This window comes from Phoca vitulina, unplaced genomic scaffold (genome assembly GCF_004348235.1).
Source record: "Phoca vitulina isolate PV1807 unplaced genomic scaffold, GSC_HSeal_1.0 scaffold65, whole genome shotgun sequence".
Classification (NCBI taxonomy): domain Eukaryota; kingdom Metazoa; phylum Chordata; class Mammalia; order Carnivora; family Phocidae; genus Phoca; species Phoca vitulina.
Window position 1 is genome coordinate 83,339 of NW_022589768.1, and position 26,454 is coordinate 109,792.

General features: G+C 53.3%; 3 protein-coding genes across 4 annotated transcripts in view; 2 read left to right on the forward strand and 1 right to left on the reverse strand.

Annotated features, from left to right (window-relative positions):
* Positions 1 to 648, forward strand: part of CHRNB4 (cholinergic receptor nicotinic beta 4 subunit) — a 13,920-nt gene extending 13,272 nt beyond the window's left edge. Inside the window, exon 6 of the mRNA XM_032392078.1 lies at positions 229 to 648. Within this exon, the coding sequence (XP_032247969.1) occupies positions 229 to 369 (141 nt within the window). The 3' untranslated portion in view covers positions 370 to 648. The remainder of the gene's footprint in view (positions 1 to 228) is intronic.
* A 2,457-nt stretch (positions 649 to 3,105) lies between these two features.
* On the forward strand, positions 3,106 to 19,653 carry CHRNA3 (cholinergic receptor nicotinic alpha 3 subunit). The gene is made up of 6 exons (XM_032392038.1): positions 3,106 to 3,236; positions 4,545 to 4,684; positions 4,797 to 4,841; positions 5,764 to 5,873; positions 10,651 to 11,662; positions 18,539 to 19,653. Exons 1-6 carry the CDS (start codon positions 3,164 to 3,166, stop codon positions 18,665 to 18,667), a joined length of 1,509 nt encoding a protein of 502 aa, XP_032247929.1. The 5' UTR covers positions 3,106 to 3,163; the 3' UTR covers positions 18,668 to 19,653.
* CHRNA5 (cholinergic receptor nicotinic alpha 5 subunit) overlaps positions 13,570 to 26,454 on the reverse strand; it is a 53,185-nt gene continuing 40,300 nt past the window's right edge. Inside the window, exons 5-8 of one of the 2 annotated variants that reach the window (XM_032392040.1) lie at positions 24,662 to 25,493; positions 22,015 to 22,557; positions 21,237 to 21,453; positions 13,570 to 14,695 (exon numbers count right to left, since the gene is read on the reverse strand). In XM_032392040.1, the coding sequence (XP_032247931.1) occupies positions 22,396 to 22,557; positions 24,662 to 25,493 (994 nt within the window). In that variant the 3' untranslated portion in view covers positions 13,570 to 14,695; positions 21,237 to 21,453; positions 22,015 to 22,395. Of the gene's footprint in view, positions 14,696 to 19,855; positions 21,454 to 22,014; positions 22,558 to 24,661; positions 25,494 to 26,454 lie in introns of those variants that run through there. The other variant, XM_032392039.1, reaches the window with a different exon arrangement.

A 26,454-nucleotide genomic window follows, 5' to 3' on the forward strand; every position in this document is an offset into this window, starting at 1 on the left:
TGGGGGGGTCCTGTAATGCTGCGGGGGGTCCTGCAATGCTGTGGGTGCGAGTGGGGGAGAGTCCTGCAATGCTGCGGGGGGGGGGCGCCGGGGGGGTCCTGCAATGCTGCAGCTGGGCGGGTGGCCACAGCAGCCTAGGGGCTCCCTGGCCCACAGCGAGGGCCCTGCGTGGGGGAAGGAGAGCAGGGAGGTCTGGGCGCCCGTAACGGCCACTCTGTCTGCCTGCAGGTCGTCGAGGACTGGAAGTACGTGGCCATGGTGGTCGACCGGCTGTTCCTGTGGGTGTTTGTGGTTGTATGTGTGCTCGGCACCGTGGGGCTCTTCCTGCCTCCCCTCTTCCAGACCCACACGCCCTCCGAGGGGTCCTAGTCTGTCCTGAGTGCCCAAGGGCCCCGGGGCTGCAGGGTGAGAGGACCCGAGTCCCTTGGCCGTCAACCCTGTCAAACAAACAGCCACAGCTGGGGGAGGGCAGGACGGAAGCAGGGGGCTGCCCTCGCTGAAGGGAAGCCCAGCAGCAGGGGCTTCGGACAGTGTGACTCCGGCCAGTCTCTTTCCCTGCACTGGGGAGAAGGACGTGCCCGGAATCCTGCCCACATCCCGGCCCCACTGTCACCCCACTGCCCTCTGCTCCCCAGTCTTCTCTCAGACCCGCACATGCTTCAGGATCCTTTCCAGCTCGAAGCCTCTGCATTGGCTGCACCTTCATCCCCCGGCGCCCCCCACGCTCCCGCAGTGGCTGCAGCATCCAGTGCATCCTCTGTCCCCATGTCATGTCCCCGTCAGGCCTTCCCCAGTCACCCCGCCTTCCTCCAGCCCTCCTCCAGCCCTCCTCGGGACCGGAATTCTCACTTGGTAGTGTGTCTGTTGTCCCCAGCTCAGCCACTCCAGTGTGAGCTCTGGGACGGCAGGAACCTGGTCCTTCGTGTTCGCTGCACAACCCCAGGGCCTAGGACAGCGCTCAGCACACAGCAGGTGCTTAATAAATGTCGAATGAACGAATGACTGACTCCTGTTCCTTCTTCAAGCTCAGATGCCCCCCCCCCCCCCGCCCCGAGCAGCCGTCCCTGGCTCCCCTTCTGACAGAAGGACCCTCTCCGCCGCACTCCACAGCCCGGGACACCTGCTTCAGACCCAGGCCAGGCTGAGCTGTCCCCGCACCGATGCTCTGATTGGTCCTCCCGCTGGTTTCACCCAGCACATGGCACGTGATAGGCTCTTAAAATACTTGGGCAACAGAGGACTTTCTTTAAATTCCGTTTTTTAAATTATACAATAAAATTGACTTTTTGTGTATTGTTCTCTGAATGTTCACACATGTGCAGATTCATGTCAGCAGGACACGGGAGAGCCTGATCACCCAAACACCTCCCTCCCGGCCAGTCCCTGGCAAGCCCTGTGGGCCTCCCCATCACCAGGATCTGGTCTTCTCCGGATGCCATGCCCATGAACCACACAGTGTGCAACCTCCGGAGAGGGGGCAACTCTTGTCCCTCGACATAATGCCCTTGAGATCACCCGTGCTGGTGCAGGCACCAATCTGTCTCTTGCTGACCAGTAAGTAGTCTGTCCTGTGGACGCGGACGCACACTGAGGTAGCGACCAGTCAGCTGCGAACAGAGCTGCTATAAAACATTCAAGTCTGTGGGATTCTGTGTGAACGAGGTTTTCACCCCCTCGATAAACGCCCAGGAGTGTGATCGCTGGGTTACGTGGGGAATGGCTGCTTAACTTCCAGGACACGGTCAGATGGGGGTCTGGGGCCCCCATACCACCCTGCATGCCCCCACGCAAGGTAGGAGAGAGACCGCTGCTCTGGGTCCCCATCTGCACTCGGTAGCGATGTATCTTAACCATCCCAGTGGGTGCGAAGTGCTGTATCCGCCAGCTCTTAATCTGCTTTTCCCTAACTGCTAACGATATTCAACATCTTTTCATGTGACTTTTTTTGCCTACGTACACCCTATTTGGTGAAGTGTCTGTTTAACTCTTTTGCTCATTCTTTAAATTGGGTTTTAGTTTTCTTACTGTTGAGATTTTAAAAACAACTTAACTAAGGAATAACATACATAGTATAAAATTCGTCCATTTTATGTGTACAATTCAACGAGTTTTAGTAAGTTTATCACCATAATCCGGTTTTAGAACACTTGCATCACCCCCCACAAGACCACTTATCTATTCTGACTTCTGAGTTTTGAGGGTTCTTTATAATCTCTGGATACAAGTCCTTGGTTGTATATCTGATTTGCAACACTTTTCAAATGTAGGGTTTTTGCCTAGAGAATGAGAATGCTCTAAATGGGGCCCTGAGAGATTGGCCCCAATTCTTACATTTCCTGGGTCCTGCAAAATCTCTCCCTTTGTTTGGGTTTAAGGTGATCCATTCTGTAAATACTAAAGACGATTCACTTGCCGGTGCCCCCCCGCCCCCCGGGTAGGTAGTCAGAGGGGCAGGGGGCGGGGGTGCTGGGGGGGCAGGGCCGTGGGCGCAGGTGCAGATGCGGGCTGACAGAGGAGGGTCGGCCGGGAGCCACGGCCGGAGCGCAGCAGCCTCTCCCACGGCTCCATTTCGGAGCCTCATTTCTTTGAGTTTCTTCTTACTTGTTACCGGGGAGCACTTCAAATCTATCCCAAGTAGCGCGGTCTAGCAGACCCGCAGGTCCTCCTCCAGCCTCAAGGACCCACTGGCGGCGGACCCCGTTTCCACCGACTCCAGCCGCCCCCCGCCCCCCCGCGAACTACACGGAAAGCACGATCCCGCAAGCACAGCATCACACCCGGGACACTCCGCACTTACTCAGCGGCTTCAGGATCCCAGGCCTTCGGAGGCTGTCGGAGCCTCTCCCGTGGCTCGGCGGCCCCGAGGTGCCCGAGCGCGGGGGACGCGGGACGGAGAGCCCGCCCCTCTTCCCCACCCCCGCGCGGTCCGGGGCGCACGACCCCCGCGGAGGGAGGCTGCGCCCGCCCCGCACGCCCCGCCCCCGCCCCGCCCCCGCCCCGCCCCCGCCGAGCGCAGCCCGCCGAGCCTCGGGCGCCCCCACCGGCGGGAGGGGCCAGCGTGCGGCTCCGCGCCCCGCGCCCCGGCGGCCGGCTCTGCTGGGCGGGCTGTGCCGGGAGTCGCCGCCCAGTCCGCCTGCGCCTCGGCCGCGCGCCCCCCGCGACCATGGGCGCCCACCCGCGCCGAGCCGGGGTCGCGGGGCTCCCGCTGCTGCTGCTGCCGCTGGTGCTGCCGCCAGGTAGGGGCGCGGGCCCGGAGGGACGGGCGGGGGGCGCAGAGAAGGGGCGCCCGCCGGGCCGGGGAGTCCCGTTGCCCCTCCGGCCAGCCCTCCACCCCGAGTCGTCTGGGCGCGAGCCGAGAGGGCCCGGGGTCGCGGGGTCGGCGCCCTGGTCGTCGGTTCCGCTGTCTGCGTCCCGCACCCTCCCCTACTCGTCCTAGGAATAGATGGGGGACGGAGGCCGGTGCCGCCTGCGGGAGGGGGCATCGCTGGGAGGCGGGGGGCCGGCGCGCTCGCCTCTCCGCGCCCCAGGCCGCGCCTCGTGCAGGGTCTGGGGAGGAGCCCGCTGGGCAGGAGGCCTGCGGGCGGCCGGGAGGGCGGGCAGATGCCCGGGGGCCGGGGGTTTGTCAGGGCTGCAAGGGGAGTCTGACGGGGGAGCGCCGCTCTGTCCCCGTGATGCTGAGACCCCAGCACTCAGAGTCCCTGAGCTCCTCAGCAGCCCCGGACTGCGGCCCCTGCTGTGTTTGGGAGGGGGTAGCAGGCAAGACCCCATTTCAGCGCGCCGGCAAGTTGGGTTCGACTTCCCGGAGGATTCCCGTCCTCCCCTCCCCGCGCTGTCCTCAGGCCTGTAAGTGGGAAGGGCAGAGGGCTGACTCAGGTCGCCTGGGTGTGGCTTAGGAACAAAGGGGGTTCTCCCCCCCTTCAGGGAGGTAAGGTCTTTGACCAGGCTGGGAAAAGAGACTTAGCAGGAACCATGCATGGGTCTCACTCCAAGATCTTGGGAGCCAAGTACACACCCAGCTTCTCAGAGGGTTGGTGGCCAAACCCCTACGGGGTCCTGGGTGGGCTGCAGTCTCCTACAGGCTGGGAGGCAGAACCCCTGGCCCCCCGGGTGGCCCTGCCCCAGGAGCCCCGTGGAGGTAGCAGGCCGACTGCGTTTGCACCGACCCCGCCCTGTGTTAACATTGGAGGTGAGGGTAGTTGGTGGGCTCTTCCCTCTGCAGCTCGCTTACTGCAGCCCTGCGGGTGGATGCAGATGTAATGGATGCTTTTACGGGTAAAGAAAGTCAGGTTCAGAGAGGTTAAACCCCTGGCCCGAGCTCACACAGCTGACAAGCAGTTTGGCAGGATTGGCACCAGATCTCTCCCAACCCCAGCCCAGGCTCGTAACCAGTTTCTCCGTGGATGTGTGTGACCCCGTGTGTCTGGCGGGCGTCAGTTTCCCAGTCTGTAACTCGAAGCGCTGCGGAGTCCCCACAGCAGGCCGTGAGGGGGCTGTGGGTGGGCGGTGTCCCTGGCCAGGGGAAAAGTGACACTTCCTCCCCTCAGTGGCCGTGGCCTCCGAGGCCGAGCACCGTCTGTTTGAGCGGCTGTTCGAGGATTACAACGAGATCATCCGGCCTGTGGCCAACGTGTCGGACCCAGTCATCATCCAGTTTGAAGTGTCCATGTCTCAGCTGGTGAAGGTGGTGAGTGCGGGAGCCTCGAGCCGGGGCGTGGGGAGCGGGGCTTCTGGAAGAGCCTTTCCCGGAACCAGCCTGGTGTTCGTATTCACGTGACCACTCTCCTCTCTCCATCTAGGACGAAGTCAACCAGATCATGGAGACCAACCTGTGGCTCAAGCAAGTGAGTGACCGGACCCTGGGCACTGCTGCCCCCTGGTGGTGGCTGCTGTCTCTACTCCCAAAGATGGGGTCACGACCGCCGGCCCGCTCTTCCTGGGCTTGGGTCACACGCACTGCTGCACAGCCCCCCCGGAAGTCGGACCCTCAAGTCACACGTGACAGGTTGCCGCCAGACCTCCACAGTCACGCGTCGCCGGGGATAGACCTGGGCCTGGAGCCCGCCCCCGACTCTGGGCTGGTGCCGAGGCCACCTCCTTCCCTTCTGACCAAAAATCCGTCCTTCAGTAAAATCAGACGCTGTTTTCTTTGGCAGAGTGGGAGCAGGGGCTCCGGACTTTCCTGTTCAGACTGAGGTCAAAGACACCGGCTTCCATGGGCCCCCATCCCCCGGGGAGGCTTTGTCCAGCCCTGGACAGATAACTCCCTGGAGTAATGTGACCGTCTGCCGGCCCACGCAGCCTTCCCATGCTGCGGGGGCTGGGGAGGCAGGAGGGTACGGGGCCCATTGTGCACCTGCTCCCATCCCCCAGCGTCTGCTTCTACATGATTCTCGGGCCCCAGTGGGGTCCTGGCTCCTTCCCCAGAACCTTCAGACACCAGCCCCGCTTAACCTGGAGGTGGAGGAGGGTGGTGTGTCATCAGCACCGCATTCTTGGGGTTGGGGGGCGGGACAGGTGTGGGGAAGCTCCTGGAGAGCCGTCTCAGGACGTAAACAGCAGGCACATAAGGCATGCAGCTGGCCTGCACCAGCGGGGATCGCCGTTGGTCGGTGCAGGGCTGGCTGGCCCCGGCCGCAGAGGCAGCCCGGCGCGGTCTCCCCCACGGGCTCAGAGGTGCGGGCTTCCGCAGGACCGGTGGGGTCAAGGAAGGAGACTGTGCGGGTCCTTCTGCTGCCTCCCGCTCTCTCCCTGGCCTCTCCCCAGATCTGGAATGACTACAAGCTGAAGTGGGACCCCTCTGACTACGATGGGGCGGAGTTCATGCGCGTCCCCGCACAGAAGATCTGGAAGCCGGACATCGTGCTGTACAACAAGTAAGTGCGGGGTGGGCCCTGCCCTGACCGCATCCAAGGGGGCTTCGCGGATTCGTGACTTCCACGGGGATATACTGAGCACCTACTGTGTTCCATGTGCCGGAGACCCCCACCCTGACCCCAGGGGACGCAGGCAGGCACCATAACCTCCAAGTGTGCAGCTAGGGACCGGAGGGGCGGCCAGGGAGGGAACGTGACCTTCCTCGAAGGTCAGGACCCAGGGAAGCTTCACTCTCCGCCCCTGATGACGGTGGGCCCACAGTTGTATGCAGCCTCTCCTGTCTCACAGGTTCTCCGCCGCCCATCGTGGCGCCTCCGAAACCGGCCTCTTTCCCAAAACCTGATGCTTTCCACAGTGAAGCTCTGTTATTGGGCAAATGTAAATCTTAAGTGATATCTTACAACGTGTACTAGTTTGTTCTCTGGGTATGGAAAAACAGCATTTTTATAGCTGTGCTTTCTGTCTAAAGTTAACATGTTTTAACCAAGCACTTTTCAGCAAAGCACTTCATATAGAATTAATCAAATCTTAACGATTAAAAGTATTCTGTGTTTAGGTTTCTTATGCCGGATTAGTACAAACTAATATGCTTCAACTGCTAGGACTGAAGAAGCTATATTTTTGGCTGAGTCCCACTTCCTGGTCACTGGCTAAAAGAAGGGTCTTTAGCCACTCCAAAGATGGGCCAAGGTTTCTGTTTGTTTTTTTATTGTTTTCCCAAGGAAATACATCATTCATAAGTGTTTCTTTCATGCAACTTGTATTTGTAAATTTAGTCCGCACAGAACTGGGACACAAGATAACCTCAGCTGGTTTACAAAGCTCTTGGGACACGAGAACTTCCTCTTACCCTGGCCATCACTGCTCCCGGTTGATCACCGTCCCATGCAGGCCTCCAGAGGCTTTTAGGGACCTGGGCAGGGCACTGAGAATTTTCACGAAGCTAGAATTAAGAAAATGTGCAGAAATTTTAATCTCATGATGTGAATTTCAAGGCTGTTTCCTTGCTGGCAATCTTGGGTGAACAGCTGGAGGACTGAGGGTTTGAGTTTAACAAGACTGAGTCATAGTGAAATGCTTCACGTTGGACGTGGTGAGGAGCAAATAGCATAAGGAATTCTCGCGGAATCTGGAACTGAAAATAAGTTTTAGAGGAAACCGCGCAGCTCCCATCTCCGAGTTAGGGCTGGAGTTTCTCAGGACTGGTCCCTCTCTGGAGAGTTTCTTTCATTTGGACACATGAGAAACGTCTTTGATGATCTCGGGCCAGAATTTCCCCTGTGGTTTCGGTTTTCTGAAGTTCACTCTCTAACAGGACCCTCAGAAAGTGCTCATGGGCACAAAATTCCCCACGTTCTTACACGTTCATAACCCACTGTAGCCTTTTTAGATAATGCTTGGCTGGATATAAAATCCTTGGCTGAGATCTTCCTCACATGAAAGACTTAATGCTGCCTCTCTGTCCCGGGGTGAAGTATCATGTGAAAATCTGATGCCCGTCTAAGCAGGTGAAAACGGGTGGCTTTGGGAAGAGAAAGGGGGCCGCTGGGGCACGCACGCCAGGACCACGACCTGAACCAGGACAGTCTGGGCAACCGGGGAGTAGAGTCCTTGCAGGGGCTCTTCCTTCAGCTCGGGTGCCCGGAGCCTCCCTCCCCTCATCTCTCAAGTCCTGTTGTTTGTGCCGCGCACACAGGATAAGACTCGACACCAGGAAAGCTTTTTTCTGAGTCCCAGGACATGAGACTTGTCCCCCTGCTTTGGTTTTTGTCTCTGGGAACTCTGTTTGCATGTACGTCGGAGCTTCACCCACATTCTGGATTCTTCTCTGGGGTTCTCGTTTCTGTCTGATGTGGACATCGGTCCTGTCTGGGTTCATTCCCGCAACCGCGGTTTCGACACTGTCTTGTTGCTTTTAGGCTTTGCTTCTAAGGTGGTTTTTGTTTCTTTTCCTGATTCTTCCCTCAGTTTTGCCAACTCTTGATACACCTGCTGGGCCCCAGGTTATTTAGCGTCTGGTTACACTGCTCCTTCCGCTTCCAGAGGTCACTTAGCGCATCTTGATCTGTACGTTGGGCCGTGCCTTTCCCCGGTTCTGGGGCCGTCCTTCGGGGCGTGCACTTCTCTGCTTGTGATTTAGGCAGTCGTGCTCCTGCATTTCTCACACTACAGTCCTTCCTGTTGCTCCTGTGGAGATAGTGGCCTCTGCTGAACTTTGAGGACAGGCTCCCAGAGGGGACCGGGCAGGCGGGGGTCTCCTTTTGCCAGCTTGAGAGCATCTGGGTCAGCGGGCCCCAGGGTCGGAGTGCAGCCGCCGCTGGACACCTGCTTCTCCGGTCTGTAAACCCTCTTCCTTCTCTTCTCAACCCGTTTCCGGCCCTGTTTAACTTGGATCCTACCCTAAGCAGCATTTTTCTGGGTGGGTCTGTGTCTTCCCAGGAGGGAGTTTGGGGGAGGAATGTCTGAGACCCTCGAGCCCACACCAGCCCCTGTGGGCGTCCCTGCAGACCATCCATGGACCGCACCATCTTCTTGGTTCCTCCCCACAAGCAAATCCATGGGCCCCCCGTTTCACTGCTCCCCTTGCTGAGGGTTCAACACAGAGCGGGGGCCTCTTTCTTGAGGGACAGATGTCTCCTCATGGTTTCTGTGTCTGGGGCTCTTGGGACACGAGAACTTCCTCTTACCCCGGCCATCACGGCTCCCGGTTGATCACCGTCCCACGCAGGCCTCCCTGGGCTTGGGCTTGGTCCCCACACGCTCGTATTCTGAAGCTCGTTTGCCTGTAACCTGACTTTGATGATGTGCTCAGTAGGTTTTCCTTTGCTCCCCGGGTTGCCTGTCTGTCTGCTGCTGGGAATTTGGAGAGAACATTCACACCGCTCATCACCCTCGGCCCCCTGAGGCTCCGTCTCCCTGAGAGCAAGCCCCCACCCACCTTCTCTCCTCCAGCAGCCTCACAGGGGGCCCAGAGCGCTCCCACTCCAGCTGGGTCTTGCTGCCCACATCTCCTGGACCCCCGAGGCGACCGTTTATTACGTACGTAATGCGTACAAGGGCCCTGTCTGTGGTGGGTGCCGTGCCGCCCCCCAGGGCCCAGCTGGGTCGTGGTCTTCCACGGTTGCGGACACGGCCCGGTCAGCAGAAGGCCTCCAGTGCAGGCGCCGCCCCGGGACCAGGATCCCCAGGGACAAGCAGGAATGAGCATCACCCATCCGGGCAAACACTCCAGTGTTTGGCCTTGGGGTGCACAGGGGTGGTTTAGCGACCCCTCACTTGTGCCCCAAGTTCTGGTGGGTCAAGGCCCTGCCACAAACACTCCGTGGGAGCCCGCGGTCTGACCGTCGGTGTTGTCCTCAGAGAGGCCGCTGGACTAGAACGGTGGATGGCAAGGGCTGGGCAGTAACTATTTTAGACTTTGTGGGCCAGTCCCAGCTGCGGCCCCACTGCCCTTGTCACCAAAAACAGACACAGGCAGGGTGGCTGTCTCCCAGTGGACACGTATTCACAGAGAAGGGGGCGGGCCTGTGCGCCGTGGTCTGGAGGTCTCTTTCCATTCCCACGTTTTGTGGGCCCGGGACGCCGTGAGGAAGTTGTTCTGGGGTCTTCTCAGCCCCCCGAGCAGGCCCCGCGGGTTCTTCAGGAGAATCACAGTCAGGGCCACATGGGCCCTGCCCGCTCCTCATGCCTCCCATCCGCGTGGAGCCGGAGCGAGAACGGAGGGCGCTGAGCGTGAACGAAGCCCGCAGGGCCCCTGTGGGACAGACCTGCCGACCGGAGGACAGGGAGGCAGTGGCCTGGGGTCTTCACGCCAACGAGGGCCTGCTCCACGGACATGGATGGGGGCAGAGACCAGCAAGACACAGCCCTTCTGTGTCCACACGTTCTCACTAAGTAACAGGGAACACCCAGCTGTCCCCTAACGTGCAGGTGTGTCCTGTTCTCCCGCCGAGGCGGACGGGCGAGGTGGCCACTCCTTCTGCAGGGTGGGCATGCCTCCAGGGCAGAACTCGAGGAGACCAGTAGGGCCTCCCCCCAGGGCGCGGCCACAACCGTGACTCTCAGATGCAGGACTGGGGCCCACGGGGCTCTGGGTAGACAGTCCGGGCACGCGGAGGTGAAAGGCAGGGAGAAAATGGGGGCAGAGGGGGACCCGGAAGATAAAGTCACCTGTTGTGCAGGCTTTGGAAGACAAGGAATCAGAACCCATGAACGTTCAAGCAGAGCAGGGCTGGGGGTGGGGGTGGGCGCGTGGGGAGAGCAGGCTCGCGGGCCGCGTCTGGTGTGAGCCCGACTGACGGGGCTCCGGGTGGGGGAGTGGGCCCCCCGGCGGTCTCGCGGCTCCACAGCCTGGCCTCACGCGCCCGTGGGCACACAGTGCGCGCCGGAGACTGAATGAGGTGCTGACAGGTCTAAACCACAGCAGAACGAGGGGCAAATATCCCCACAGGTTTCCTGCCTCAAGGACAACATTCATCCCATTTCTTTAGAGGGGAAACAATCCCTTTCTGGCCTTTGAAAGCGTCTCAGTAAATATCAAGGCAGAGTCATGGTTGTGGAGTGAACCAGGGATGCGCCCCGGGGTGGGGGGATGCAGGCTTGGGCCGCGGTGTCCCCGTTGGTCAGCGGGGTGACGTCCTGGGCGACTTTCTCCGGCTCACCCTCCTGCCGTGTGGTCTCGTAAGCGGTTACTTGTACTCGCTGCCGGCGGTGTGAGACGCGCGGGCCCTGCTGAGCGCGTGGTCATGACCGTGTGCCACTCACCTGTCTCTGCAGTGCTGTCGGGGACTTCCAGGTGGACGACAAGACCAAAGCTTTACTCAAGTACACAGGGGAAGTGACTTGGATCCCGCCGGCCATCTTCAAGAGCTCGTGCAAAATCGACGTGACCTACTTTCCGTTCGATTACCAGAACTGCACCATGAAGTTCGGGTCCTGGTCCTACGACAAGGCAAAAATCGACCTGGTCCTCATCGGCTCCTCCATGAACCTCAAGGACTACTGGGAGAGCGGTGAGTGGGCCATCATCAAAGCCCCCGGCTACAAGCACGACATCAAGTACAACTGCTGTGAGGAGATCTACCCCGACATCACGTACTCGCTCTACATCCGCCGACTGCCCCTCTTCTACACCATCAACCTCATCATCCCCTGCCTGCTCATCTCCTTCCTCACCGTGCTGGTCTTCTACCTGCCCTCAGACTGCGGCGAGAAGGTGACGCTCTGCATCTCGGTGCTCCTCTCCCTGACCGTGTTTCTCCTGGTCATCACCGAGACCATCCCCTCCACCTCGCTGGTGATTCCGCTCATCGGCGAGTACCTGCTGTTCACCATGATCTTCGTCACGCTGTCCATTGTCATCACGGTCTTCGTGCTCAACGTGCACTACAGAACGCCGACCACACACACCATGCCTACGTGGGTGAAGACCATCTTCCTGCACCTGCTTCCCAGGGTCATGTTCATGACCAGGCCGGCAGGCAGCGAGGGCCCCACCCAGAAGCCGAGGCCCTCGTACAATGCGGAGCTCTCCAATCTCAACTGCTTCAGCCACACGGAGCCAAGAGGCTGCAAGGAAGGCTGTCCCTGCCAGGATGGGACGTGTGGCCAGTGCCACCACCGCAGGATGAAAATCTCAAATTTCAGCGCCAACCTCCCGAGAAGCTCCAGCTCGGAGTCCATCCAGGCCGTGCTGGCCCTCTCTACGATGTCACCGGAAATCAGAGAAGCCATCCAGAGCGTCAGGTATATCGCCGAAAATATGAAAGCACAAAACGAAGCCAAAGAGGTAAGGAGATGTTGTTCCCTGGGGCAGACGTGCAGGGTGGGGCTGAGAGGTTCGACCGGGAGTCAGCGGCTGTGCTCGGCCCGGCTCCTCCACGGACCAGGCAGGTGTCCCCGGATGTGCGGCATCACCGCTCCCAGCCTGTGTCCTCACGCGCACGGAGCTGTGAGTGCGCCCTGGAGTTGTCCCCCGAGCCGGAGTCGGTCCGGAGATGAGCCGGGAGAGGGCGCGAGAGCAGATCACCTCCACATAGCCCGACCAGCTGAGCTTACGGTCGTCACTTTACTTTCCAACTGTTTGTTTGCCCCATTTAGGTATAAAGTGCACATGTGTAACCCTGAGCCGAGTAGGGACATAGGACGTTTCCAGTGCCCCCTCCTGGTGGCCCCCCACCCTCTGGAACCACTGATCCCGACCTCCTTTACCTTCCCTTGACCCCCATCCAAATGGAATTCCGTGGCGCACTCCCTTCCACGTCTGACCTCTTACATCCAACAAGGTGTCTTTCCGAGACACCTGCTGCTGAATGCCACAGCTCCTGCACGTGTGGTCATTTCTAGTTTGGGGCTATTTTTTTTTTTTTTAAAGATTTTGTTTATTTATTTGACAGAGAGAGACAGCGAGAGAGGAAACACAAGCGGGGGAGTGGGAAAGGGAGAAGCAGGCTTCCCGCCGAGCAGGGAGCCCGATGTGGGGCTCGATCCTAGGACCCCGGGATCATGACCTGAGCCGAAGGCAGCCGCTTAACCAACTGAGCCACCCAGGCACCCCAAGTTTGGGGCTATTTTGAGGAAAGGGACCATCAGTATTATACACGTCTTCTGGTGGACACATGCACCCGTGTCCCTTGCTGATCACTGCAGGGAGGCATTTTTAACTTTGGCGGCGGATACTGTGAGGTTCCCGAGGCGTTGGGCCGGTGAGAGTTTCCGCGCTGCACGTGCTCACCCCAACGTGCGAACCAGTGTCTGTGGCCGTCTTGGTGAGCTTTTCCCTGCTCCGTAGCAGCTCGGAGTCTTCTTCATATGCTTATTGGCCGTTCGTACATCTTCTCTCATGAAGGATCCAGGCAAACTCTTTTGCTCGCTGTTTGTAATTGGGTGAACTTGTTTCCTCCACAGATCTCACACTAGCACGAATGTGAAGTATTAGGAGACGTTTTACACTTAATGATATCACGTGTATGCTGCTCCCTGACCCTCTGTTTACCCCCAAGGTTGTCCGAATCACATGCGATGATTTTATAAGAAGCTCTGCTTTCACATGAATTGGCTGCGCCTTAGGTTGCTGATTAGCAAAGAGCTAATGAATGGATCGTTTCGGCTCCTGATGTGCGGTGGGTAGTTAGCTCGGATAGGGAGCAACTGGAGCCTCTTTCACTCCGCTCTGAATGCACAGGACAGCGGCGGAGACAGGAGGGAGCCCGCAGCCGCCGCCTGGCCCGCGCCCCACCAGCCTGCGCAGCTGCGAGCTTGCCACCGCCACCCCCACCGCGGGGCCTCCTGCTGATCCCGTCCTTGAGCCAAGAAGTCAGGCTCACCTTTAACTCCAGCAGAAGCAGCTGCTGGAGCACAAGAACCTGATCTGTGAAAATCTCATGTCTCTAACACTGATAACATTTGCAGGCACTCTCTACCCTTTCTTCGTCCACCTTAAACGTAATCATTTCAGTTAGCAGAAGTTTCGTAGATTGAGATCTAAGTATTCATAGGACTCCAGCCTCTGACAAGCTATCAGAAACTAACTCTAGGGGCGCCCGGGGGCTCCGTCGGTGAAGCCTCTGCCTTCAGCTCAGGCCATGATCTCAGGGTCCTGGGATCCAGCCCCGCGTCGGGCTCCCCGCTCCCTCTCTGCCTGCCACTCCCCCTGCTTGTGCTCTCACTCTCTCTCTCTCTCAAATAAATAAATAAAATCTTCAAAAAAAAAAAAAAATTAACTCTATTCCAGAGTTACCAGGCACCATACAAAGTAGGAGAGTTTCACAAGGATCTCTTCTACAAAAGGACACTGTTAAAAATTGTTACTTTTTAAAAGGGAAGTCACCACTGAAATGCCCAGAAGATAAATTAGTGGCAAACTAGTGGCACAAGGTTCATGTCAAGGGGCAGCTACGGCTCAGCTCTGGTCATCCGTTGCCATGGGGGCTGGGGGCCTGCTATTAGCGCTCCCATTTTTCCAGAAATAGCAGAAATCTGGCCCGCAGGTTGGTAAGCGGGCAGCGAGAGCCAGGACAGACGCCCACCCTGTGCCGAGGACACACGAGCTGCCTGGAGGGGCCCTCCTTCCCCTGGATCTCGGTCCACGGTTTTCCAGGGAGGCTTTCCCTCCCTGGGTCCATGGCCTGGCCTGGCCGGTTTTCGGTGCACTCGGCCCCCTAGAACCTCACTGCAGGGCTGGGCTCCCGACCACGACCACCCTGGCCCCCACGGCACGGGAATGCCTGGTGTTCCTGGCGTGGCCGCTCCCGTGGGTCACCACGTGCTCCCGCTTGTTCTTACAGTAAAAGGTTTAGTTGTATTAATCCTGGAGCTTGGGGTCCCTTGAAAGCGCTCTTTGCTGATGGCGCCTTTCACAGCCGGTCATCCTGGGGCGGCTCCAGCCACGGCACCCTGTTCTCAGTCTGGCCTCAGCCCAGGCCCTGGCCAGCATGTTCCGAGCTGCAGGTCCTGAGACAGCCTGTCCTGTGCTGGGTGGAGACAGACACCCACAGAGGTATCCGCCCGCGCGGATGTTGTGTGCACCACGTGGATGTGTGCTCGCTCCTTCCAGAGCCTCCGTGACTCAGACCCACACGCCGGGCCCACCGCATCGCCCAGCATCCGACCCCACCGTGCTCCCCTCGGCTCTTCCTGGCTGCCGGCTGCCCTGGATGTTCCGGGAGCTGTGTTCTGGGTCAGGGGGCTGGGGGGAGACGTGTCGCTCCTTACTCCGCTGTCAGCCTCGCCGCATGCATCCTGGGCCGTCCTCCTGCCCCTTTCTCCCCGCACCGCCGTGTCTTCTCCAGGGCTTACAGCTGAACCTTCGGAGGCCTGTGGGCTACAAAATGGAAAAACTCTCATTTTCCAGGGAATTTAGCTGGATCTAAAATTCTAGAGTTGAAGTTCCTGTCCTTAAATACTTAAAAAATACTACTGGTTTGGTGTCACTGATGAGAAGTTCTCAGTTAACCTGATGCTGTTTGTCTGACTGATGGATTGTGTGTAGAAGCCTCTGGAATCTGTAAACCCAGGACCTGGGTGTGCAGGTCTCTCCTAGATGGACATTCTCACCAGCCGCTGCCCCCAAACTTTCCCACCTTCAGTTCTCAGGGGGTCCAGGTTTTCTGTGAAGATTTCTCCCTGTTCCTCTTCCCCTGAACCGCACATGTGTGCTTCCAGCCCCCCCCTCCCCTCCTGCCCTCCGCCACCCACCCCTCCTCTTGGTACCTTCCTGCCCCTGCCCCCCACCCCTCCTCGTGGGTCCCCTCCTCGCGGGTCCCCTCCTGCCCGCCGCCCCCACCCCTCCTCGAAGGTCCCTTCCTGCCCTGCCCCTCCTCACGGGTCCTCTCTTGCCCCCTGCCCCTCACCCCTCCTTGCAGGTCCCATCCTGCTCGACACCCCTCACCCCTCCTTATAGGTCCCTTCCTGCCCCCGCCCCCTACCCATCCTTGCGGGTCCCCTCCTGACCCCTGCCCCTCACCCCTCCTCACGGGTCCCTTCCTGCCCCCTGCCCCTCCTCACAGGTCCTCTCTTGCCCTCTGCCCCTTACACCTCCTTGCAGGTCCCCTCCTGCCCCCTGCCCCCTACCCCTCCTCGTGGGTCCAGTCCTGCTCCCTGCCCCCTGCCCCTCCTCACGGTCCCCTGCTGCTGGCTGTCTCGTCTCGAGTCTTTTCCTTGACTTGTCCGTCTGACTTGGTTCTTCTGTGATCCTGCTCCTTCTACTTCGTGTTTCTGACACTCTGTGATCTCTGCGGATCTCATGTTTAGTTTAAATCCTTAACCTGTCTGCTGCGTGCATTTCCTTTCCTATGGCTAAGTCTGTGTACTGAGGTCTGAAAACTCACTTTTTCTGGGGGCGTCAGCCATCCTTGTGGATTGTGTCTGGGGAGGCGCCTACCTGGCCACAGACTGGACTAGACCACCCTTCAAATGTGCCTCCTTCCCTCCGGGTGACCTTGCCCCATGAGGGACATCTCGACCTCCGGCTTTTCACCTCCACCAGGCTCTTGTCCGCTCACAAGGAACCCGCATCTCTGGGCAGGGAGAGGACAGGCTGCAAAGAGGCAGAGCTTTAGGGGTGAAAAGATCACAGCCCAAAGCTGTGCCCCGCCCGCCCTCCCGAGGCCCTCCTCTGCCTGCCCCACCGCACCCCGGGCCAGGTGACCCCAGCCCCTAACATACAGGCTTCTCTGGCTTCTGGGACGTTCCAGGGCTGGGCTGGGAGAACGAGCCAAGAGCTTGTGCTAGTTCACTGTCTGACGCTTCTCTGTTACCGTTAGTTCCAAAGCTTCCAGAAAACACCCAATGTCATCTTGCCTTCGAGACTTTAACAGACCTAAAGGTAGTTCTCGCCCCGCTCTTTGTGCGGCATACGTGTGTTCACGTGTGAGACCCAAGTCCCCTCCTTCTGCACCGGGCTAAACCCACAAAGAGCTCAGGGGAACGTCTGTAGTTGGGGAAGGGTCATGTTTTTTATCAGCGTGGGTATCAGTAGGTGTTGTCCATGAAGGACCGTGTGCCAGCAAGTTATCTCCCTCACCCTCGGAGGTAAGTACTGTTCTTTTTTATTATTTAAATTAAATTAGTTAACATATAGTGTATTATTAGTTTCAGAGTTCAGTGATTCATCAGTCTCATATAACACCCAGTGCTCTTTGAAAATAGAGCTACCCTACAACCCAACAATTGCACTACTGGGTATTTACCCCAAAGATACAAATGTAGGGATCCAAAGGGGCACCTGAACCCCAATGTTCATAGCAGCAATGTCCACAATAGCCAAACTATGGAAGGAGCTGAGATGTCCATCGACAGATGAATGGATAAAGAAGATGTGGTTTATATACACGATGGAATATTACTCAGCCATCAGAAAGGATGAATACTTACCATTTACATCGACAAGGATGGAACTGGAGGGGCTTATGCTGAGCGAAATAGTCAAAGACAAATACCATACGATTTCACTCATATGTGGAATATAAAAAACAAAACAGGATCATAGGGGAAGGGAGGGAAAAATAGAACAAGATGAAATCAGAGAGGGAGACAAACCATAGGAGACTCTTAATCACAGGAAATAAACTGAGGGTTGCAGGAGGGGAGAGGGGTGGAAGGATTAAGGAGGGTGAGTACTGTTCTTACCTGCATTTCACAGACAGAGAAATCGAGGTGAAGAGAGGTCACATAATTTACCCAGATTCCCAGACTCAGGGATTGAAATCAGTGTGTCTCCAAGTCTGTGTTTCCACCATCTGCCTGTGACAGCCTTGGAGGGGCTCAGCCGGCCGGGGGCAGGAGGGAACCACGGGGCCTATTGTGTATTTGAGGCACTTAAAAACCACAGTCTCAGGAATTCAAATGAAGTACCTGGCAAACAGGGCATTACAATTCTAATTTTAGCTGAGACTCCTTAGTGTCTTCAAGAGCACACATCCACTCCAGCTCATGATGGGAAAGAAAATTCTTGTGTCCCAGCCCCATTTCAGTGCACTTAATCCAATTACTAAATCACATGCTGCCTCTTTATTATGTGATTATTTCTTCAAAATCCATTGATTTATGGGTTCTCTCTTTCTCAATTCAATTATGGTTTCCTTGCTTTCTGAGTTGTCTAGGAGTATAATTAACATACAATTCTCCTTCCTATTTCAAGCCTGAACTGAAGCTGTATTATATGCAATTAGTCTTGTTCTTTCTTCCATCTCTTACTTTGTTGTCAGCAATTACATCTGATTTCCAGCCTGTCCACGACACTTTGGCCTTATGGTCGAAGAGGATCTTTGGTTAGCTGGGCCTGGGGAGGGCCGTGGGGATGATGATGACGGCCTGGCCCTGATGTGCTGATTTCATGTGTGGAACAGATGCTAACAGGAAATTAGTCTCTAAAACGGGATAAGAATAGTACTTAGAAGCAACGGTAAATGACAGTTGGATTGTATTAGCTTTTCTAACAAGGCCCAGGAGTCCTCCCTCAGGCACAAGTCAAAGTTTTACTAACGTTATGAATTAGAAATCAGTTGAGGAAAAAATAGATTATGGGGCGCCTGGTGGCTCAGTCGGTGAAGCGTCTGCCTTCAGCTCAGGTCATGATCCCAGAGTCCTGGGATCGAGTCCCTCGTCAGGCTCCCTGCTCAGCAGAGAGCCTGCTTCTCCTTCTCCCTCTGCCTCTCCCCACTGCTTGTGCTCACTCAAATAAATAAAATCTTTAAAAGGAAAAAACAGATTATGTATACATTAAGAAATGTTTGTTTTTTGTTTTTTTTTAAGTAAGCTCTACACCCAACGTGGGGCTTGAACTCATAACCCTGAGATCAAGAGTCGCATGTTCTACTGACTGAGCCAGCCGGGCGCCCCAAGAAATTTCTTTTTTTTTTTTTTAATTTTTTTATTGTTATGTTAATCCCCATACATTACATCATTAGTTTTAAGAAATTTCTGATTTAAAACCGATTTAACGTGAATATTTTATACTTGTTTCTCGCAGGGCATAAAAAGAAACTTGGCAATAGTGGATGTCCTCAGGTGGCGTTAGGAACACGAGATTTCTTGCATTTGGTGGCAGAATGGCTTCTGCTGCTGCAACATGTTTATTCGATGTTCCTGTTGAAAATGGGTTTCCTCCGCCTGCCCTTCGTGCTTTATTTTTTCCTCTTTCCTGATGTTTGTTTTTGTTTTTCAGATTCAGGATGATTGGAAGTACGTCGCCATGGTCATCGATCGCATTTTCCTGTGGGTTTTCATCCTGGTGTGCATTCTGGGCACGGCGGGGTTGTTTCTGCAGCCTCTGCTGGCGAGGGACGAGGCATGAGTGCCGCACCGCGTGTGCCAGAGGGTGACCCACGTGGGCAGGGGGCGCATTTGTTTCTTCTGGTGGTAAAATACACTCACCCAGGACATGCACCGTCTCCGTCACTGTCAGGCGCACAGTTCAGCAGAGGACACACACCCACGCTGTTGTGCAGCCCCCACCCCCAGACCCTCTTCGTCCCGGGAAACCCGAACTCCCCACCCCTCCCCCCCGCACCCCCATTCCACTGTTTGTAGGATTCTGAGTACCCCACACAAGTGGAATCATGCAGTACTCGTCTTTTCGTGACTGGCTTCTTTGACCGAGCATGTTGTCTTCAAGGCTCGTCCGCGTCATAGCAGGTGTCAGAATGTCCTTCCTGTTCAAGGCTGCGTGATATTCTGGTGCCTGTGTGTGCATTCTGCTTGTCCATTCATCCGTCGCTGGACACCGGGGTGGCTCCCACATTTTGGCTGGTACAGATAATGCTGCTACGAACATGGGTGCACAAGAATCTGTTTGAGACCCTGCTTTCAATTCTTTGGGGTATATGCCCAGAGCTGGAACTGTCGGATCCTGTAGTAATTCTATTTTTAATTTTTTGAGGAAGCACCGTACTGCTTTCCACCACGGCTGCACCATCTCACACACCCACGAGGGCTCCAGCCGGCCTCGTCCTCATCAACACTTGCTTCCTGTGCTTTTCATAACGGCCATCCTAATGCATGGGACGCGGTGTCTCACTATGGTTTTGATTTCGCATTTATGTGATGTTGAGTCATGTTGAGCTGCTTCTCCTGAGCCTCTCGGCCATCTGTACATCTTCTTCGGAGACATGTCTGCTCAAGTCCTTTTCCACTTCTGAATTGGGTTGTTTGGGTGTTTGGGTTGTTAAGTTTTAGGAGTTCTCTATATATTGCAGATATTAACCTCCTATCAGATATGTGATGTGCAAATATTTTCTCCCACTCTGTGGGTTGCCTTTTCACTGTTGATGGTGTCTTTTGATGCACAAAAGTGTTAAATTTTCATTAATTCCAGTTTGTCAGTTTTTTGTCACCTGTGTTTTTTTTTTTTTTTTTTAAAGATTTTATTTATTTATTTGAGAGAGAGAGAATGAAAGACAGAGAGCATGAGAGGGGGGAGGGTCAGAGGGAGAAGCAGACTCCCTGCCGAGCAGGGAGCCCGATGCAGGACTCGATCCCAAGACTCCAGGATCATGACCTGAGCCGAAGGCAGTCGCTTAACCAACTGAGCCACCCAGGCGCCCTCACCTGTGCTCTTTTGTGTGATAGCCAAGAAATCCCCGCTAAATCCAGTGTTGTAAAGAATCTGTCCTGTTTTCTTCCAAGACTTTTATTGTTTTAAGTCTTACACTTAGGCTCTTTCTCACACTTTCTGTCATCAAGCTACCAGCATTGTTTTTGGCATTTCAAGGCTTACTTATTTATCCAGTAGTCTTGATTTTATCAAAAGAGATTCGTGCAAGAAAAACGTCAAGAGTATTTATTATAGATAAATGAACATTTAACCAGCCTTTTTGGTAAAGAAACGTCAAAATACAGTTTTCCTGCAACGTTAGGTGGTATGCTCTACCACAGAATATGTAAAAATGGCCTAAATATGAAAACTGTTGCCCTTTTTGTGGTAGGTGAGGCATAATGAGACAGGGGAACTGGCTGCTCAGAAATGGGAACGTCTGTTTGGGTATCACAAGAGATTTCCTGAGGGCCCTCTTACCTAGCCCGCAACCTCCTCCACGTTTTGTACTGTTTCAGCAGCACCGCTCCCACTGCCGCTCTGACCGCGCACCCCTGGTTCTCCCGTCTCCCGAGGGTCTGGGGGCCGCACCTGCACCCCGGGGCATCTCCACGTGTATCCTGCAGCATCCCGAGTGACTGCTGGGAGAGGTTGTGCCTGGCCCCACGGTCACTGCGGATGAACCTCTGCAACAGCATTCCTCAGCCCTGGCAGCAGTGACGTTTCTGGTCAGATAATTCTGCGCTGGAAGGACTGTCCTGTACATCGTAGGATCTTTAGTGGCCCCCCGGCCTCTGCCCACTAGATGCCAGTGACATACCCCAGTCCCTTGCCGGTTAGGACAACCAAAAATGTCTCCAAAAATTAAGTGTCCCCTCGAGTGCAAAACTGCCCCTGATTGAGACCCACTGCTTTAGACAGATTATTAAGAAGCAGCTCGCCTGTACTGCAGGTCTGAGTCTGACTGGCCACTGGGAGGAGACGAGGATTCCCAGAGACCATTCTGATCTTCTCACTGGGCATTTTGATGTTTTGGCTACACAGAAATAAAACGGACAAAATTGCAGCCCGTGGTGACTCATGTTTCAGTAAGTCAAAGGAAGATTTCGATAAAATTTATTTACTTACAGAAATTTTAAGTAACAGTAACGCAGACAGATGAGGAATCGGGGAGATGACGTGCGAAGCTAGCTAACAGGCAGTTTAAACTCAGCAAACTCAACGTTCACCTGTTAAATGACACTGAACATGTGCCTACAGTAGGACAGAGATGAGACGGATCCCCTCCATCTTCCAGAGAGCGCTGACTCGCCCTTAGATGATTACTTACTATAAATAAGGCATTTGTTCTCGCAAGAGCTAGGAGTTGCTCATCAAACCCGGGCTCCTGTTGGTGTGCTGTCCTGGGTCGCAGCTGAACGGGGGCACGAGAGAGGGACTCTAACTCGTGTACGCTCGACAGTCCATCCGGTCCTGAGTGAGCAGTGAAAGGCTAACGCTGCATGGCCTCTACCAGCCCTCGCAACTCTAAGGCTCTAGCACTGTAACTGTTGGGACGAAAGAGAGAAACCAAAACATTACAGATATGTAACGATGTGCTTCTACCTAATTAGAAACCACCTTTAATCTCGGAAGATGGTTTCTTCACAGTAGGGTTTGGTAGTATCCATGGAGGTTTTAAGTTTTAAAACTGGGATTCACTTCATTGTAGAGGACTATTCTGAGATAAAGGATACAGAAGTGCTACAATTTATATAGAAGATGGTTATTATGGAAAATATGGACAAGGGGGTTGAAATAATTGTTAATTATTGAGATACTTGTGCATGTCCACAGCAGTTGTCTATTGTATGATTTTACAATGGACAGTAAGCTACAAAAATAGTTAATACAATAATTGTTCAGTTAAAGCATCTAAGGAATAAAGTAAGCCTTCAAGGAATTCCCACTTTTCACTTTTTAAAATGTTGGTTATAGAAAAATCAGCATCACATTAAATGGTTACTGTACCAGTAGCTGGCTTATTTAATACAGCAGTAGGACACCGTGCCCAAGGTCAGCTCTCCCCCCCCGCAGATACAGGACAGAGAGAGATTTAAAATGTGTACCTTTACCAAATGCAGAAAAAGTCCTGAAATCAGTCTTCAAATACAACGGGAATTTTCCAACACAATCAAAAGATGAGCTTCATGTTGATTACCAGCCGGTGTTACTTGCCAGGATACAAACATTAGGTTTTCACTAGCACAGTTCGGGTACTATTCTGCTGCTATTTCTAGATCAAATGTTGAGTCAGTTAGTGCTTCTCTCATGCAGGTAAAATGTTCGAATGGGCGATCTATTAAGATAAACCAGTGTTAGCAACTGTCAGTCTGTTTGTTAGAGCTGGCGTCAAATTTCAAGCACAATGTACATTTTCTAAGTTTATAGGTAGCAGAGTTACACGTGCTTTTGGCAACTAAACTCCTACTGTGTCCCCTGGGCGGGTATCATTTATTTGCATCTCCAATATGAACCGGGACTATGATACTGGCCCACTTGTAAATAACAGGAACGAAAAGCCCAAGAGATCCAACAATTGAAACCAGAAGAAAAGTCCACAGAAACATCCGATCCAGCACCTGGGCTATGAATTTCCAGTCTTCAACAACCTGTTGCAAAAAAAAGAAAGAAAAAAACACACATTAAACACATAATTTAAAATTGTGTAATTACTGTAAGATACTACACACTGAGTTAGGGGCCAGATCAGGTTCTGCCTCCTGCCGCTGCTCACAACAGCGAGTGAGCCGGTGCTGAGCTCTGGGACACACATAGCTTCCACAGGCTCTCAGAGATGCTACGCGCTCTGTTAATTTACACGTTGATTTGTAATGTATCACACGTGGCATATCTTGATAGCTTTTTAATAGTCAGGATATACTACTTGGATATTTTTTAATAAACTAAAAAAAAATCTCTTTCTTATTATATACAGTTATTTCTGTTACTTATTCTTGCCCAGTAGTGTTTACTTATTTTAATTTTTAAAGAGAGCCCAGCCTAAGGTTAATTTCAAGTCAAATTAAAAGTTGGTTCAGAATAATACTTATTAGCCCTTAATCTTCTTCCCCTCCCCACAACCTGCATTATTTGGTTTTGGATTCCCTAGGGGCCATTTTAATCTAAGTTCATGAATTCAGATCTGCTGGCGTGGACCTCATTTCATCCCGTTTTGCAGCCTAAGCAGGGAGCGAGCTCAGCAGCCCTGAGTGACCTCAAAGGAAGGGCAGGTGGAGACCAGCCCCTGAGCACCAGAGGCTGCCCCTGCCTTTGTGAGGCATGAGGGCCCCTACAGGAGCGCTGCTCCCCCTGTGGGATAATGTGGGCTTTAGGTGGCTGTAAACACCCTACTGATGGTCTCAGTCCCCCTGAAAATAAAACCCAGTTTACTGGCTCCAGTGGGGGTGAGCACTGGCCGTTTTGCACAATACTTTGCAGACATTTATTAAATTTCATCTCAATCCAAGTCATTATTTAATATCTATATGTTTTAAGACTCCATTGATAGCCTCAGACCTCATAAACTAATCATACTAATCATGAAATAGAAACTTACAAATCAACAAGCATTAGAAGTTTTTCAGAAGTCTATGTCATGTGTTCCTTCTGGGGGGAGGGCTGTCATTTTACCAGATTCGCTTTGATGCTTCCCACCCCTGCTAGAAATTTTTCCATTTAAAAAAGCTTTAGATGAGAATTCGTATAATTTTAATGGGACTATTCAAAGTAAATTCAATTAGGAAAATGCTATATTCATAGCTTTACAAATATTACACGAGAGAAAGAATAGTGACACTGAAATTTAACGTTTTAAAAGAAAATTCAGCCTAATATCACATTAGTAGAATGTATTTATGTTCAATTCTTATTTTAAATATTAACCTCAAATAAGAAGCCAATGAGAGTTATTTTTCTCTAATAAACTTTTACATGAATTTTTATTTTTTTTTTTTTATTTTTTTTTATTTTTTATTTTTTTTTAAAGATTTTATTTATTTATTTGAGAGAGAGAATGAGACAGAGAGAGAGCATGAGATGGGGGAGGGTCAGAGGGAGAAGCAGACTCCCTGCCGAGCAGGGAGCCCGATGCAGGACTCGATCCCAGGACTCCAGGATCATGACCTGAGCCGAAGGCAGTCGCTTAACCAACTGAGCCACCCAGGCGCCCTACATGAATTTTTATTTTTAAGCAAATTAAGCATATTATTAAGCACTATTACTAAACTTCACATGAACACTTGGACATAGAATATATGACACCAGAGAATACCTTACTGCTTTTAATTTCACTGATATCCTCTTGTAAATGAACAACAAAAAGACATATTCTAGAAGAGATATCTTGGCTATACTTATAAAGCCTACATTAGGCTCATTTGTTAAAAAATAAAAGAACTTCTGATAAATGATCATGCCAAGTTGTGCCTACAGATCACCACAGAATTCAGACACAAAGTTATGGAAGATAAAACAATCACGGCAGGATCATCACTCTTGAGAATGACAGAAGTTGCCGGGGGGAATGGAGAAGCGAGGCGAGCAGAGATGCCCTGATGCAGATGTTTTAACTGAAACCAGCTTTGGTTAAAGATCGTCTTCGGAGCAGCACGTCAACATCTCTGGCCCTGGACCTCTGCGTCATCTCGAGGGTCCTGCCATTTACTCTACCAGACTTAGAAGCAGATGCGCATCTGTAAACAACATGTCACAGACCTCACGGACATCGTTCTCCTTCATGACGTGTCTGGTGATGTAGCGGATAGAATCAAGTGCAGCTTCCAGTGGGTTTCGAGAAGACTCTGGTCTCCCAGGGCTCTCAGTCCCCTCTTTCTGAGCGAAGTACCTGTCTACATGACTTCTCATGCAGAGCAGTTTGGGAAGCTTGTGGAGAAATATCTTGCGGACCCAAGGCGCCATGGCATCATGTGTTGAGGAAGAACGGTGGTGGATGTTGATGGCGAAGACAGTGACCATGATGGACAGCGTCACAAAAATCATGGTGAACACCAGGTACTCTCCGATCAGAGGGATGACTTTGGAAGACGAGGGGATGATCTCCTCAATAACCAGCAGGAAGACAGTCAAAGAGACCAGTACTGACGTGCAGAGACAGATCTTCTCCCCTTCGTGGGAGGGGAGATAGAAGACGAGCACGGTTAGAAACGAGAGGCCGATACAGGGAATGATAAGGAACAAGGTGTAGAAGAGAGGCAGGCGCTTGATTACAAAGGAGTATGTGACGTGCGGGTACCAGCAGGAGCTATCCGTTCTGTTCCCTTTGCTCCCTGTGGCGCTGACAATTTCCCATTCTCCATTGTCAAAGAAGTCTCTCTTGTCTACATCTTGGTCCTCTAAAATAATATCAACCTGGGATCCGTCGTAAGTCCAAGAACCAAACTTCATGGAGCAGTTCTGGAGATCGAATGGGAAAAATGTGACGTCGATGGTACAGGAACTCTTGTAGTTTGCCGGCGGCGTCCAGGTCACCGTGCCGTCGTGCCTGACGACCGCTTTAGTGCTGGCCCCCTCGAAACGCCCGTCCGCGCTGAAACAGACACACGCACGTGACAATGAGAGACGAGACAGCCCAAGCCCGCACTTCACGAGCCTGCTGTGAAAGCAAGCCCACGCCAAAGCATGAGACACTTTATGCATGAGATCTCTGTTCGAAGGCCATCTTCCTTAAATACGGAACCCTCCTAGAACCGAACTCCTTCCACATCCTCTCCAAGACTGACGATCCAACTCTATTTCACAGCTCCCTGACATTTTAGAGGTTGAAAGAGTTCACCTTACTTGTGAAATATAACTAGACTATTTAAACAATCAGAGAGTAGCCAGAGCCTGAATCCACGTTCCTAGACTCCCCGCACAGTGCTCTTCCCCTCCTTCACAAACACTGGACGCCTGCCACGTGTGCTTCTCAAGCTCTGCGGCTCCATGAGCACACACCCTGTGTTAGTTGACCAACATAAGCTTTCTTTGAAATACTGGTTTCTTTTATCTTAAAACTCATGTGACTTTTTTGCTAGACTCATGCTTATGGAAGCATGTTTTCAGCGGCCTGGAGTAACATGACGCTCTGGGGAGCTGTGTCCTGCAAACTTACATCTTGTTCCCTCTTCACCTACGGAGAAGCGTGCAGGGAAAAGGTGTTTAAACACTAATGTTTTTGCATAGCGTTTGCTCTGTCTTCACGCCAAATGCCTTCCTGCAAATACTACAGAGTGCTTTAGGAGAAGCACAGATTCCCAGATTTGCCATCGGGTGGTCCTAGAAAACCTGAAACTCGATCCCAGAATTATCCTTTCCCCAAGTGAAAAACCATCCTCAAAACACATCTAGGTAGGATGCCTATGAAGATGAGTTGACTCTACACTCCTCATCATGGGATAATTCCAATACAGTATTTAAGCAAAATTAGAAGCAAAATTTATTTGAACATAAAGTAGGATTTCAACTATTTTTTTTTTAAAGATTTTATTTATTTATTTGAGAGAGAGAGA